General features: G+C 40.4%; 1 protein-coding gene across 1 annotated transcript in view; it reads left to right on the top strand.

The window, feature by feature from the left end:
- The window catches only part of MINDY2 (MINDY lysine 48 deubiquitinase 2), a 218,933-nt gene that overhangs the window by 57,914 nt on the left and 143,567 nt on the right, over positions 1-17,452 (top strand). The window contains exon 4 of the mRNA XM_073618817.1: positions 14,580-14,738. Coding sequence (XP_073474918.1) covers positions 14,580-14,738 — 159 coding nt within the window. The remainder of the gene's footprint in view (positions 1-14,579; positions 14,739-17,452) is intronic.

The following is a 17,452-nucleotide window of genomic DNA, read 5'->3' on the forward strand; positions in this document are numbered from 1 at the left end:
AAATAAAAATCCCAGCTGTGATTAAATACCACCAAAAGAAAGCTCTATTTGTCGGAAAAAAATTATAAACATTTCATTTGGGTACAATGTTGTATGACCACGCAATTGTCATTCAAAGTGCGACAGCGCTGAAAGCTGAAAATTGGTCTGGGCAGGAGGGGGGTTTAAGTGCCCAGTAAGCAAGTGGTTAAAGAACATTATTTGTTTTCAAACTATTAATAGTAAAGTTTGGCTTTAACTTTAAAGCGGAGCTTAACCCTTCAATTTCCCCAAACTATTACATTGGAGGCATGCTGTGAATAACTGCCACAGTGGCTTTACACTCAACCAAATTGTCAAGCCATCAGATGGCTGGAGTCAGAACTGATCACTTGTGTAGCACCATGGCAATGGATCAAAAAGGGACCAAGATGGCAGCTGTAAAGGATGGCTGTATCTGTAAAGGATACGTAGGTTTTGTTCCACTTGAGGGCTGATATAAAAGGCACAAATTATTCCATCTCTGTTGTTGATGCATGATTAAATGTATTTATTAAATACAAGCACAGTAAGTACCTAATATGCACTTGATATCAGCCTCTTCCGTTTCCCTATTAGACATAGCTCAGACTGGGAGTTGTCAAAGCAGCACGAGCATTCAATCATTTGGTTGCAGTGCTCATGTGCTAGCAAGGAGTATGCTGATAGAAGAATAGAGTGAAAGCAAGGCAGATAAACTAATTCGTCTGATGCTTCTTCCCCCTACTGACCAGTTACAGTATGAGGAAGGAACAAGACCTGTAAGTGTTAAAGTGTATCTAAACCAAAGAAAAAAATAATTTAATTTATTGCATCTTGCCTGTCCCTAGATGTAGTGACTGCATTCATTTTCAATTTTCAGACTAAGAACATTTTTAGTAAGTACAGATAATACCTGTTGATCTTGGCAGAGATGTGTCCTTGTCACTTCATTTGAGCTGTATTAAAAGTATAAACAGTCTTATCTTTCTGCCAAGCTATCTTCTGTAAATTACAAATTTAGACCTGTTTGTAGCCTAGTTCAAAAGGGAAGCCTGGGTTACAGCCATGGTTTCCTTCAAAGATTGTACATTGGAATGAGTGAGCATAGCCGCCCAAGGACCCTCCTTCCCGAAAAGACTGAAAAAGACGTCTTGGATTATATGTAAATCATAGAATACTGTAACTACTTAACGTAGAACTGCAGCCAAAAATAAGATAAACATGAACAGCATGTTAAAAGATAAAATGGTAAAATCAGTGTCTGCTGATTGTGCTTCAATACAGAGATTCCCCCCATAGTATTTTTTTCTTTCTCTGAGTCCAGGCCATCCTGAACCTTATCCAGCCTGTTAATGAACATTTTTAAATTCTTTTTAAATGAAGGGGGGGGGAGTAAGTCAGGTGTGTTTGAATGGTATATACTGTACAAGCTATGGTGTGCCAATCACTGAAAATTGATCATACCTGATGTACTGACGGCCTCACATTTCTTGAGGCCCTGAAATGTCAGGAAAGTACAAACACCCCCCCCCCCCCCCCCAAATGACCCCTTTTTGGAAAGTAGACATTCCAAGGTATTTAGTAAGAGGCATGGTAAGTTTTTTGAAGTTGTAATATTTTCCCACAATTCTTTGCAAACTGAAGATTATTTTTTTCACAAAAGTTATTTCTCATACACAGCATATGCATACTTCTAATTACACCCCAAAATTTATTCTGCGACTCCTCCCGTGTATGGCGATACCACATGTGTGAGACTTTTACACAGCCAGGCCACATACAGAGGCCCAACATGCAGGGAGCACCATCTGGAGTGTTCTAGGAGCATAAATTAAACACATCAGTTTTTGACTAACTCCTAAGCCTCGTATGATAAGCTTTTCGGAGGAATGTTCATCCGTTTTTTTGTTGCATGCTAGTCTCATGTGCAAGGTGAAGAGGTTACTCGCTAAACGAAAATTCCCGTACTACAGAATTCAGCTTCTGAAGTGACGTATTGAATAGTTTTGTATGTATTTTTTCGTTTCTGAGCATGCGTAGTCTTGCTCTTACGATTTTTTTTTGGACGAAAACCGCACTAATTAAATGAAAATCGGATGTTGTGTTTCACATATGACAAACATTTTCTAGTCTGCACATCTGGCTTTTGTGGTACAAAAAATCAGAATCGGCTGTCGAAAGCACCATACCAATGATCCGGTCCAAAAATTGGCAGATTGTCAAGCAAAATTTAACTTCCAATTTTTTTATTGTATGTATGGGCCTTTAGGCTGGCCATACATTATACCATTTTCTTGTACATTTTCCTTTAGAGTTACCAAAACCATATAACATGAGGTCACACCTAAACACTTTCAATTGGTATGCAATCAGGCAGGCCCTTGTGCTACATAGTTAAAGATGAATCTAAAAGAAATTGAGAAAATTGTATAATGCATGGCCCACCTTACACTTTTGAAGGCCCTGGAGCACCAGGACAATGGAAACGGATGAAAAATTACCCCATTTTGAAAAGTAAACCCCCAACAAAGTTTTTGGAAAATGTGGAAAGAAAATGAAAACGCATTTTTAAAATTTTCTTACACAGAGTTGTCAATTTATAAGATATTTCCAAAATATATTCTGCTGCTCCTCCTGAGTATGTAGATGTGTGAGACTTTTCCACAGCCTGGCCACATACAGAGGCCCAACATGCAGGGAGCACCATCAGGTGTTCTAGGGGCATAACTTTCAAATCTAATTTGACTACCTATTACACTTTTGTGAGGCACTGTAGTGGCACAGATGAGTACTGATATGGCACGACTAAGCACTGATATGGCACTGATGTGACACAGATGGGGATGGATGAGCCATGGATGAGGATGAATGGATAGGCACAGACCAGCGCTGTGGGCTGGATCTGAAGTTCCCACACCCGCTCCCTCCTCTCCTCGCACACTGTACCAATCGGTGAGAGGAGAGGGAGGAGCTGAACTGGACATGTCCTGTTTGTTGACAATGAATCGCTCTATCATTGGACGGAACGATTACATCGTAAAGGGTCACGGTCATTGCCCCTTTACCCCGATCCATGATGCGCCGAGTCTGAAAGACCTGATGGTCACGAACATTCCCGGGTGTGCACCCCAGGGGGCGTGTGGGAGCGTGATTCTGGGAGGACGACATATAGTGCCCTCCCAGAGTTATCCGACTGCGCTGTAACCGTCATTCGGCTATGGCCTGGTCGGCAACTGGTTAAGCAAACTTTAAGACTTTGGGTGATAATGAATGCATGGTGTATAAAATATTAGCAAAAAGTTTGAAATTGTTCATAAAGTTAGCATTTTTTTTTTATTAGACTGATATATCACATCTGACAAATTGTATCACTGTGTAACTTGAACTAATGATGCCTAATGGTGTCCATTTATGTGTAGTCTGAGGTTGGTTTACTAAAGACAAATAGGCTGTTCACTTTGCAAGGGGAGTTGCCCTTTGCATTGGAAATGTCCCCAGAGCTTAGTAAATGTGGTGAAATTTCACTTTGGAAAAAATACTCAAATACTAAAAGGAGAACCTCTTGACATATACTGTACATGCCTGAATACTTTTTACCTATCTCTTTTTATGACACTATTCATCTATGATGCTTGGTTATATAAATAGAGAGACGATTTCTAAAAAGATATAAACAGTCTGGTGAAAAATCAGGTATACCTCTTGGATATTTTTGACTTTTACAACACTGAAAACGGCAAACCTTAAATCCTAATTCAAAAATTGTCAACAGAAGGTGACATACATAAATAAATGAGACATAAAATTGAATTGGTGTATTCATTTTCTGTTTTTAAATTCACAAAATGCAGAATTGTCATATGAAAAAAGTAAGTATCCCTGCATTTGCCACTACTTCAAAGCCAAGAAATTAGAATTTGATGTTCTGGATTAGTTGCCAATAAAGAGCACTTCCCTAGGGGGAATGCAAGTGAAACGTCCCGGGCAGGGATATGCAATTGGCGGACCTCCAGCTGTTGCAGAACTACAAGTCCCATGAGACATAGCAAGACTCTGACAGCCACAAGCATGACACCCAGAGGCAGAGGCATGATAGGACTTGTAGTTTTGCAACAGCTGGAGGTCCGCTAATTGCATATCCCTGGTCTAGGGACTGTTCTCTTTGCTTTTGACACAAGTGTCATCATGCCAAGATAAGTAGAGCTCTCTAAAGCCCTCAGAAAGAAAGTTGTGGATGCCTAGTCTGGCATAAGATTTAAAAAGATTGCTAAATGATTTACTAATTAACTACAGGTGGCCTAAATTTCAAACAACTGTCAATTTGTCAAGCACTGGCGGGCTCTGCAAATTTAAACAAAGAACGGACCGTTTGATGCTAAAAGAAAATTCTGGATGGGACCTCTGCACACTGTTATACACCTTTCTAGTAAACTTTGCACAAAAACGGGTTTTTTAGTTCGCATACATTGCAGTACAAGTTTAAACTGGTCAACTGCAACAAAGTAATTCTTCCCTGGCCAATCCCTACTCTGCTCTGCAAGCTGCAACACTCCAGTGGATATAGTGCCAATATAGAGCTAATAAACACAGTTTGTAAGAGTGATGCGAAGTGAAGTCTCCAAGAATCCAAAAAATCTTTTTAAAGGTATTCTGGTACCTCTTGCAACAGTTGGGGTGAAGCTGCATGCAACTACATTGAGAAAGAAATTGCACAAATTCACCCTGCATAAGAGGTGTGTAAAGGAAAAAGTTTTGCTGTCTTAACCACTTTAGCCCCGGAAGGATTTACTCCCTTAATGACCAGGCCATTTTTTGTGATCCGGCTGCGTTACTTTAACTGACAATTGCGCGGTTGTGCGGCGCTGTACCAAAATAAAATTGATGTCCTTTTTTCCCACAAATAAAGCTTTCTTTTGGTGGTATTTGATCACCTCTGCAGTTTTTATTTTTTGTGCTATAAACAAAAAAAACCCAACAATTTTTAACAAAAAACAAATTTTTTACTTTTTGCTATAATACATATCCAATAAAAAATGTAAAAAAAACGAATTTATTCATCAGTTTGGGCCATTATGTATATTTCAATAGATTTTTGGTAAAAAAAATCGCAATAAGCGTATGTTGGTTTGCGCAAAAATTATTGCGTCTACAAAATAGGGGATAGATTTATGACATTTTTATTTTTTTCTTCTTAATTGTAAAGGCGATGATCAGCTTTTTATAGCGGGACTGCGTCATTGTGGCGGACAGATTGGACACTTTTGACACTTTTTTGGGACTAGTGATTTTACTGTGATCAGAGCTAAAAATATGCACTGATCACTGTATAAATGACACTGGCAGGGAAGGGGTTAACACTTAGGGGGCGATCAAGGAGTAAAGTGTGTCCTAGGGAGGTGCTGTCTAACTGTGGGGGGGAGTAGACTGACTGGGAGTACAGAGAGATCGCTGTTCCTGATTGTTTTTAAGGAGCACACCTTGCGGCTTCACTTCCTGGTTCCCTACTGCGCATGCGCGACTCGCCCTGCGCTATCCCACTGGTCCCTGCTGTGTTCTGGGACCTGTGTGTCTTCCAGAACATAGTGGGGAGGACGGAGAAGGCGCCGGAAGTGGTGTAGATACCCGCAGGTGGCCCGGGTATCTATGCTCGGAAGTGGGAGCAAAATACCTGTATTAGACAGGTATCTGCTCCCCCCTCCCCCCCGAAAGGTGCCAAACGTGACACCAGAGGAGGGGAGGAACTGGAAAAGCGGAAGTTAAAGTTTGGGTGTAACTCCGCTTTAAATAACGCTCTTTTATGATCAGCTGTCTGCTGGACACCTGTTTAATGGATAATTAGACTTACCTGTGTTATTATTGAATTCTTGTTAATTAGGATTTTGTTGTCTAAAATTTAACTTTGCTCCCAAGACCTTGATTGGGGTGTATTCATTTTGCAACATGGTCTTAAATGAGTTTGTTAGGAAAAATAATGTTTTGTTTGTGCAAATTAACAAATCTTGGCCCGCATTTGTGGGAGTATTTTGTAATATAGTGTCCACTAAAAAATGTTGATTCTGAATGGAAAGTAAAAGGTTTTCTGACAAATCTGTTGGGGTGTACTCATTTATGCTGAGCAGTGTGTATGTATGTATGTATGTATGTATGTATGTATATATATATATATATATATATATATATATATATATATATAGTCATTTATAAATATTATAAATATTTGGGTCTTTGGATCAGCAATTTCATTTTGATCTATCAAATAACTGAAGGACACAGTAATATTTCAGTAGTGAAATTAGGTTTATTGGATTAACATAAAATGCGCAATATGCATCAAAACGAAATTGGGTGCATAAATTTGGGCACCCTTGTCATTTTGTTGATTTGAATACCTGTAACTACTTAGCACTGATTAATTGGAACACACAATTGGTTTGGTGAGCTCATTAAGCCTTGAACGTCATAGACAGGTGCATCCAATCATGAGAAAAGGTATTTAAGGTGGCCAATTGCAAGTTGTTGTTCTCTTTGACTCTCCTCTGAAGAGTGGCAACATGGGGGCCTCAAAACAACTCCCAAATGACCTGAAAACAAAGATCGTTCTACATTATGGTTTAGGGGAAGGCTACAAAAAATGTATCGCAGAGATATAAGCTGTCAGTGTCTACTGTGAGGAACATAGTGAGGAAATGGAAGACCACAGGCACAGTTCTTGTTAAGGCCAGAAGTGGCAGGCCACATAAAATATCGGAGAGGCAAAGGATGGTGAGAACGGTCAAAAACAGCCCACGGACCACCTCCAAAGACCTACACCATCAACTTGCTGCAGATGGTGTCACTGTGCATCCTTCAACAATTCAGCGCACTTTGCACAGGGAGAAGCTGTATGGGAGAGTGATGCGAAAGAAGCCTTTTCTGCACACACGCCACAAATGGAGTCACTTGAGGTATGCAAACACACATTTGGACAAGCCAGCTTCATTTTGAAATAAGGTGCTGTAGACTGATGAAACAAAAATTGAGTTATTTGGTCATAACAAGGGGCGTTATGCATGGCGACCAAAAGAAAACAGCATTCCAAGAAAAACACTTGCTACCCACAGTAAAATTGGGTGGAGGTTCCATCATGCTGTGGGGCTGTCTGGCCAGTGCCGGTACTGAGAATCTGGTTAAAGTTGAGGGTCGCATGGATTCCACTCAATATCAGCAGATTCTTGAGAATAATGTTGAGGAATCCGTCACAAAGTTGAAGTTATGCCGGGGATGGATATTTCAACATAACAAGACAATGACCGAAAACGCTGCCCAAAATCTACTCTGGCATTTATGCAGAGGAACAAGTACAGTGTTCTGGAATGGCCACCCCAGTCCCCAGACCTGAATATCATCGAACATTTGTGGGGTGATTTGAAGTGGGCTGTCCATGCTCGACAACCTTTAAACCTAACTGAACTGGAGATGTTTTGTAAGGAGGAATGGTCCAAAATACATTCATCCAGAATCCAGACACTCATTACAGGCTATAGGAAGCATCTAGAGGCTGTTATTGCTGGTAAAGGAGGCTCTACTAAATATTGATGTGATTTTTCTCTTGGCGTGTCCAAATTTATGTACCTGTCTAATTTCGTTTTGATACATATTGCGCATTTTTTGTTAATCCAATAAACCTCATTTCACTACTGAAATATTACTGTGTCCCTCAGTTAATTGATAGATCAAAATGAAATTGCTGATCCAAACACCCAAATATTTATAAATGACAATCATGGAAATTGTCAGGGGTTCCTAAACTTTTGCATACGATTGTGTGTGTGTGTATGTATATATATATACAGTATCTCACAAAAGTGAGTACACCCCTCACATTTTTTGTGAATATTTTATCTTTTCATGCGACAACACTGAAGAAATTGCTACAATGTAAAGTAGTGAGTGTACAGCTGGTATAACAGTGTAAATTTGCTGTCCCCTCAAAATAACTCAACACACAGCCATCAATGTCTAAACCGCTGGCAACAAATGTGAGTACCCCCCTAAGTGAAAATTTCCAAATTGGGCTCAAAGTGTCAATATTTTGTGTGGCCACCATTATTTTCCAGCACTGCCTTAACCCTCTTGGGCATGAAGTTCACTAGAGCTTCACAGGTCCTCTTCCACTCCTCCATGATGACATCACAGAGCTGGTGGATGTTAGAGACCTTGCGCTCCTCCCACCTTCCGTTTGAGGATGCCTTATGCCGCGTACACACGAGCGGACTTCTTGACCGGACTGGTCCGACGGACAATCCGATCGTGTGTGGGCTTCATCCGACCTTCAGCGGACTTTTCCAGTCGAAAATCTGACGGACTTTAGATTTGAAACATGCTTTAAATCTTTCCAACGGACTCTAGTCCGGTCGAAAAACGCTTGTCTGTATGCTAGTCCGACGGACGAAAACCCACGCTAGGGCAGCTATTGGCTACTGGCTATCAACTTCCTTATTTTAGTCCGGTCGTACGTCATCACGTACGAATCCGTCGGACTTTGGTGTGATCGTGTGTAGGCAAGTCCCTTTAAAAGTCTGTCGGAAGTCCGTCAAAAGTCCGCCGGAAAGTCCTTCGGACCAGTCCGGTCGAAAAGTCCGCCTGTGTGTACGCGGCATTACAGATGCTCAATAGGGTTTAGGTCTGGAGACATGCTTGGCCAGTCCATTACCTTTACCCTTAGCTTTTTTTAGCAAGGCAGTGGTCATCTTGGAGGTGTGTTTTGGGGTCGTTATCATGTTGGAATACTGCCCTATGGCCCAGTCTCCGCAGGGAGGGGATCATGCTCTGCTTCAGTATGTCACAGTACATGTTGGCATTCATGGTTCCCTCAATGAACTGTAGCTCCCCAGTGCGAGCAGCACTCAAGCAGCCCCACACCATGACATTCCCACCACCATGCTTGGCTCCACGCCATCTGAATCAAATAAGTTTATCTTGGTCTCATCAGACCACAGAACATGATTCAAGTAATCCATGTCCTTAGTCTGCTTGTCTTCAGCAAACTATTTGCGGGCTTTCTTGTGCATCATCTTTAGAAGAGGCTTCCCTCTGGGACGACAGCCATGTAGACTGATTTGATGCAGTGTGCGGCGTAAGATCTAAGCACTGACAGGCTGACCTCCCACTCCTTCAACCTCTGCAACAATGCTAGCAGCACTCTATTTCCCAAAGACAACCTCTGGATTTGACGCTGAGCACATGCACTCAACTTCATTGGTTGACCATAGCGAGGCCTGTTCTGAGTGGAATATGTCTTGTTAAACCGCTGTATGGTCCTGGCCACCGTGCTGCAGCTCAGTTTCGGGGTCTTGGTAATCTTACAGCCTAGGCCATCTTTATGTAGAGCAACAATTCTTTTTTTTAGATCCTCAGAGAGTTCTTTGCCATGAGGTGCCATGTTGAACTTCCAGTGACCAGTGTGAGAGCGTGAAAGTGATAACACCAAATTTAACACACCTGCTCCCCATTCACACCTAAGACCTTGTAACACTAATGAGTCACATGAAACCGGGGAGGGAAAATGGCTAATTGGGCCCAATTTGGACATTTTCACTTAGGGGTGTACTCACTTTTGTTGCCAGTGGTTTAGACATTAATGGCTGCGGGTTGAGTTACTTTGAGGGGACAGCAAATTTACACAGTTATACAAGCTGTACACTCACTACTTACATTGTAGCAAAGTGTCATTTCTTCAGTATTGTCACATGAAAAGATAGAATAAAATATTTACAAAAATGTGAGGGGTGTACTCAGTTTTGTGAGATACATATGTGTATATATGTGTACGAGTTGTGTGTGTTAAATAATGAGACTGATTAAATACCTCACCTTTATTTTATGTGTATTACAAATTGAATGCTTGTCCCCTTCAATATATTTCCCATTTGCACTAATAGATTCCTGCAGTCTTGTTTTCCACTGGTTGAAGGCATGGAGAACATCTATTTCTGTCAGCTGTTTCAACACATATACTGTTTTCTTCTTTACAGCATCAACTGACTCAAAACGTGTCCCTTTTAACCGCTTGCCGACCAGCCCCCACAGTTTTACTGCGGCAGAATGGCACGGCTGGGCGAAACGGTTACCTTACATCGCTTCGCCTTTTGGCCACTATGGGTGCATGGCCCACAGCGTGTGCCCGGAGCCGATGCGAGTGCCCAGCGGGCGCGATAACCACCGGGCACCCACGATCGCTTGTGACAGAGCGAGAACCGGGATCTGTGTGTGTAAACACAGATCCCGGTTCTTTCAGGGAAGTAGAGATAGATTGTATATTCATACTAAGTATGAACACCGATCTCTCTCTTTCTTCCTAGACATTCCCATCCCCCCTACAGTTAGAACACACCTAGGGAACACAGTTAACCCCTTGATCGCCCCCTAGTGTTAACCCCTTCCCTGCCAGTGACATTTATACAGTAATCAGTGCATTTTTATAGCACTGATCGCTGTATAATTGTCAATGGTCCCATAAATGTGTCAAAAGTGTCCAATTTGTCTGCCGCAATATCGCAGTCCCGATAAAAATCGCAGATTGCCACCATTACTAGTAAAAAACCAAAATAATAAAAATGCCATAAATATAACCCCTATTTTGTAGATGCTATAACTTTTGCACAAACCAATCAATATACGTTTAATGTGATTTTTTTTTTTTTTTTTTACCAAAAATATGTAGAAGAATACATATCGGCCTAAACTGAGGAAAAAATGTGTTTTTTTGATAAAAAAAATGTGGGATACTTATTATAGCAAAAAGTAAAAGAAATTGTGTTTTTTCAAAATTGTCGCTCTTCATTTGTTTATAGCGCAAAAAATTAAAACCGCCGAGGCAATCAAATACCACCAAAAGAAAGCTCTATTCGTGAGAAAAAAAGGACGTCGATTTTGTTTGGGTACAGTGCCACACGACCACGCAATTGTCAGTTAAAGCGACGCAGTGCCGTATCGCAAAGAAATGGCCTGGTCATTGAACAGCCAAATCTTCTGGGGCTGAAGTGGTTAAGCACTAATTTAACTTTTGGGAATTCATTCTCATGTCTCTCGCTGAATCTTTTGTTCCATTCAAACACACGCGCACAAGGCAGGCCATCATTCCCATAAGCTGTAGTAAGCACTTGAAAACATTCTGTTGGTGTTTTGTGCAATTTTACAAAAAAATTCAAATTGACACGTTGTTCAACTTTTAAACTTAGTATTTTTTTGGCACACTACAGAAAACAAAACCAAACTAAATGACGACTCACAATCCACTGAATGTCAGAGTGTTGCTGCTTGTCATACAGGTTGAAACATGTTCAAGATCACCACGCATGCAGTTATAATAGGTTCTGACTGCTTTGTTTACTAGGTGTGATTACAGTCTCGCAGGCTGACAAATGTGCAACAATTGGGGGGGGAAAAGTGTTCACTTTTAATTCTGTAATTTCATTTGACCAAATGCAATTATTTCACAAAGGACCATCACAGATGTCACTGAAGGTTAATCATCAGCTGAACTGGAAAGTTTATGTAAACCTAATCACTAAAATCTAATATAAGCTTTAACATGTTGAAATAATTTTTAATATTTTTTCAATTTTTATCTTTTATTAACATATTACCTGGTGATCCTGTCATGGAGGTCTTGGTGCAAGCCATTCCTGTTACATGGTGATAACAAAAGGAATTTAAAACTCAGCACTTCACCTATAAACTATTAATATGCATATATACAAACATCAACATTAGTATGCATATATACAAACATCAACATGTGTAACATAATATCAACATGAATAACATAAAGTGCTCAGTGCCAATATAGTGCAAGATAAAGTGCGATCAATAAAGTTTGTCAGATGTGAGATACAAGACTGGTGACATGTTGAGATATGTTTCTGGTGACTTTCTGTGCTCCCCTCCTGGGTCCCCACTCACCAGATAAAGATGATAAATGCGCCTGTATTGGGTATCAAGATGGTGTCTCCCGTCCACAGGAGTTGGTGCATCGTGCCTTTAAGGGATAGAGTGTCCTATCCTCCACCAAATGACCAGGGTCCTTCAAACTTACTCAGCGGTGTTTGTGGATGATCTTTTGAATTTTAATTTTCCATCCAAAGCTTTTATAGAAGGTGCTTATAGGTGGGAAACCAGCCGGTATCTTCAAAGAGTATATAAATAAAATTGTGTTTGAAGCGCTTCACAATGTGATTAAATAGATGAAAAATTGGCTCTTAAAATACTGGTAGCCATATACTAAAAATAATCCAGCAGTGAAACAAATGCAATATAAAAAATTGTGACACCATATGCATAAATAAGTACAAATAAATAAATAAATAAATTCTAATGTGTTAAATATAAAGTCACTTCTAGTGATATTCCAAAAAGCGCGAATAAATATATCGGATGATATTCCAAAAAGCGTGAATAAATATATCAGATAACCAAATACACATAAAGATTAGCTTTAGTCCCAATAACACAGTTCTTCAATAGCACACAATTGCTTAATTGGGGAGCTCATTGGCAGTTTTAAACGACAATGTTCCTTTGCTTTAATCACATCAGATGTAATGATCACCGTCAGACATCATATGTAAAGCAGATAAAAGAAAGATATTGCGCAATGTTCTTAATAACAGGTACACAAGCAAACATGTTTTAGATCCACTCACGTGTGCCAAATAGTAAAAAGCATATGCAGGTGTATAGAGCAGTCAGCCGCCTCGGACAAGAGCAGAATCGCTGCCGTACACAGCTAGATACTGACAGTCTGCACAGTGCTGTGCAGACTGTCAGTATCTAGCTGTGTACGGCAGCGATTCTGCTCTTGTCCGAGGCGGCTGACTGCTCTATACACCTGCATATGCTTTTTACTATTGGGCGCACGTGAGTGGATCTAAAACATGTTTGCTTGTGTACCTGTTATTAAGAACATTGCACAATGGGATCTTTCTTTTATCTGCTTTACATATGATGTCTGACGGTGATCATTACATCTGATGTGACTAAAGCAAAGGAACATTGTCGTTTAAAACTGCCAATGAGCACCCCAATTGAGCAATTGTGTGCTATTGAAGAACTGTGTTATTGGGACTAAAGCTAATCTTTATGTGGATTTGGTTATCTGATATATATATTCACGCTTTTTGGAATATCATCCGATATATTTATTCACACTTTTTGGAATATCACTAGAAGTGACTTTATATTTAACACATTAGAATTTATTTATTTGTATTTCTTTATGCACATGGTGTCACAAATTTTTATATTGCATTTGTTTCACTGCTGGATTATTTTTAGTATATGGCTACCAGTATTTTAAGAGCCAATTTTTCATCTATTTAATCACATTGTGAAGCGCTTCAAACACAATTTTATTTATATATTTTTAGTGATTCTGAACACTTCTTTTTTGATAGCAGCCTCACTTTTTTGATGTGTATATTTATTAGTTAATCATCACAGCGCTTTGTGTTTTTATTTATTATCTTCAAAGAGTGTTGATTCCCTGACAGGTAAAATGTGAATGGTGATAACACTCTGCTTCTAACCTGTGCTCCTACAATGTCACCCTGTCCCACAGACTTCTACTGGAGACTGCAAGTGGCTAGTTCTGTATACATCGCACAGGCATGGTCTATTCTTATCACCATCAGGAAACCCACCCTGAGAAATGCCGTGCAACCATCTCTGGAGTGCATGTAGACAGGCAATGTCTTCAAAAAGACTGCTGGAGATCAGCGACACTAAGATACTTCAATGAATAAAAAATATAAAAATAGTTATTTTAATTAAAGAAAAATAGATACACAGTGCTTCAGCAAACAAACTCAATATAATTTAGTTGGATTACCATGTATTTCAAAAGATAAATATTTTTTTCCAGAACTGGTATTACTCTTCCACTTTTCATAATAAATCACTCTTCCACTTTTCATAATAAATAAGGAGGTGGTCTGTTGCACTGAAAGACCTGTTGAGAGACTGGTTCACACCAGTGTAGCTTTGAAATCGTGCTACATCAGCGTGATTTCAAAGCTGCAGATCAGTGTCGCAATGAAATCCCTGAAAAGTAGTGCAAGAACCTTTTGAAATCACTGTGAATTGAGTCTCAACGATTTGAATGGTTCCATTTTCGAAAATAGGATGCAACTTGTTTTGAACTTGACAAATTGCATTGGTATGAAGGAGGGCTTAGGGCAAAGACTAAGCTCTAGCTCAAAATTTACAGGTAAAGTGGGAATCTGCATTTAACATGTAGCTGCCTATATCTCTTTCTTTCTTTTTTTATGTGTGACTTTTATTGAAAGTAACATCTGCTTGTTATTTTTTTCACATTGTGCTTGGTTTGATTTACTGGTTCATGACCGGTATATTTTAAAGGACATAGGTAGCATTTGTTACAACTTTTCCAGCTATTATAAAATTTTCATCCCCAAAGTGACAGAGTTTGGCTGAATGACTTATGAGCCACAGAGCCTGCATCATGAGAAAATTATAAAAATATAAAACAGTATAAATGATATATATGAGCTTTCATGCATTTATCTTTTCTTATGTTACAGAATATGAGTGATGCCATGGCTATTCTACATAAGTTACAGACTGGCCTTGATGTCAATGTGAAGTTCACTGGAGTGAGGGTGTTTGAGTACACTCCTGAGTGCATTGTGTTTGATCTTCTTGATATACCACTTTACCACGGCTGGCTAGTGGATCCAGAGGTATGTTTAAGTTTTGAGTCATTACCAATATAACTGAATAGAAAAAGAAAAAATGGTTTGATACTGAATTTTTTATGGCTTTATTTGAAAGCTTTTTCTTGTAAGCAGAAATTTCTAGATGCAGTAGTACAGAATGGAAGTGCCAGGTAAGGCCCCTTTCTCACTACTGCAACTTCGCCGTGATTTCAGGGAATGCCTGTGTAATCTTGAGGTCTGTGGACCTCAACTCGCATCAAAGTCGGTCCAAAGTAGTACAGGGTCTACTTTGAAGTCGGTGCGACTTGAAGTCACACAGATATGAATGCTACTCATTGGAAATCATGGGGTACGACTTGTCATGTGACTTTGCAGTCCCAATTCGAAGGGACAAGTTGCACAAGTGTGAAAGGGGCCTAACTGATAAAGCAGGACACCATGGCATGCTAATATGTTTAGCTGGATAATTTCAGTTACTGTATCCTCATTACTAAAGATCTTCCTTTAAAGAGGAAGTAAACCCTGATGGGTTTTAATTCCTCTTTGTTCCCCTGCAAACCCTGCAAAGTAAAATCATAATGGGCTAGTATGCATCGCATACTAGCCCATTATGTGCCACTTACCTGTAAACGAAGCACGTGGTGTCCCCATCCATCTTCTGCCCTTTTCCTTCCAGGGCTGTGGTCTTTGGCTTTGTGACTTGCCGGAGCCGCGTGATGTCACTCCCACGCATGCGCATGGGAGCCTTCAGTCACGACACATACGAGTGAAGAAACGGCATGGAGGTCCGTTTCTTCACAGCCCATGTGCCAATGAGATCATCAGTGCATAATAATAGTAATAATAGTATTTTTAATTGAAAATTGCCATTCCATATCTTTACTGTGATATTCATCCTACATCGTATTTTCAAAAGGTAATGAAAGCCCAAAACATGTTATTTTCTTGTAATAAGAGTGATTTCCATATCAGTCTCGTGTCTGAGCACTTGTGGAGGCACTGCTTAGGTCATCCTTATTGATGTTGAAGATTTTCTGTACCAAAGACTGTCTTTGTCTTAAAGTGACTGTAAAGGTTTTTTTTTTATAATAATAAAAATGTTATACACACCTGATCTTTGCAATGGTTTTGCACAGAGCAGACCCAAACTTCTTCTTCTGGGGTCCTCCGCCGGTGCTCTCGGCTCATCCTATCTCCTGAGTGCCCCCATAGCAAGCCACTTGGTATGGGGCGCTTGTGCAAGCTCACTCCCAAGCCGGCTTTGTGTGTCTTTTGACATACACAGTGCTGCTTGTCCCCGCCCCCACTTCCTCCTGAGGATTTGATTGACAACAGGAGCAAATAACTCCCACTGCTGTCTCTGAGCATGTGAGAAGAGAGAGCGAGCAGTGCTACAGCTCTCAGGCACATCGCTGTGGTATTCATGACCATTATGCATGTTGAACGGGTACACTACAGTAAGTGCCAAGCATCCGGCACTGAAAATATGCAGTTCCAGCTGGCGTTGCAACTGATAGTTGGTCACTTGCTCTCCACCTCAGCCATTCAAAAAACTTGTATTCTCTTCACTGAATACAGGTCCTTCAGTGAATGGAGGAAGGTAGATTGTGACCTTCATCCGCACTGCTTTCATTTACCAAATGCTTTGTATACAGTAAAAAGAATACAATAAGTTTTTTTAAATGGCTGAAATTGAGAACAAGCAAACCCACTATCAGAACTGTACTATAGTTGGAACTGTAAATCACAGAGCTGGAGGTTCAGTGCCTACTCTAGTGTACGTATAGTAATGATTTTAGCTACTACAGTTTTAGCTACTACAACAGCAGCCACACGTGAGCGAACATCAGCGGTATCTTATTTTTGGGGCACACATCAGCGGTATCTTATTTTTGGGGCACACATCAGTGGTATCTTATTTTTGGGCACACATCAGTGGTATCTTATTTTTGGGCACACATCAGTGTTACCTTATGTGACAGACCTAGCCGGGAGAGAGACTTTTGGAGGGGACTGAATGCTAGCCTCTTGCCGATCGATCGTGGGCCCTGGCATTTGGGGGAACGATGCTCTTTGTGAGCTGTATGCCTGGGGACCCTTGAGATGGTATTACTTTGGATTCGGGTCCTGGTCCCCCAGTACACACAGACTCTGGGGACCCTGGATTTGCCATATTAGAAATAGTGGCTGATTCATAATGCTGGGACAGATACTGTTAGGAGATGCTGATGTAAATTCCAGCACCTGTCTGTCTGTTGCCTGCTAGAATGTGTATTGTAAATAAGTCTCTAGTATGGGATCTAAGAGTCATTAGATCCCCATTGTTGTTTGTGTTAATTAACTCTGCTATTTAATGTTGATTGGGTTTTCTGAGCTACAAGATGGCCAGTCTGGCCTAAAGGTCATGTCTGAGTCATCTAGGCTGTCTAAAGGGATTAGTTAATTGGCTCATGTTAATTAGGTTACAGCTGTATTGTTAGAGTAATATGAGCAGGTCTGCACCTCCTCTTTTATTGTATAAAAGAGACTGTATTCCTGTCAATAAAGAGTTTCCTGGTTGAACTTGCATACAGCCTGCCTGTTGTTTGTTCTGAGCTATCACAACTGGGTTAGAACGGCACATAGCTGTAGTTCTAATCCCGGAGCATCGGATGACTGAACCATCAGACCTGCGATCTGCAATCTGATTCTATAGCAGCAGAGGAGTGTCGGGAGAGTGGAATCGAGCGAGCAAGGGG

Source organism: Aquarana catesbeiana, linkage group LG03 (assembly GCF_042186555.1).
Source record: "Aquarana catesbeiana isolate 2022-GZ linkage group LG03, ASM4218655v1, whole genome shotgun sequence".
In the NCBI taxonomy this organism is placed as follows: domain Eukaryota; kingdom Metazoa; phylum Chordata; class Amphibia; order Anura; family Ranidae; genus Aquarana; species Aquarana catesbeiana.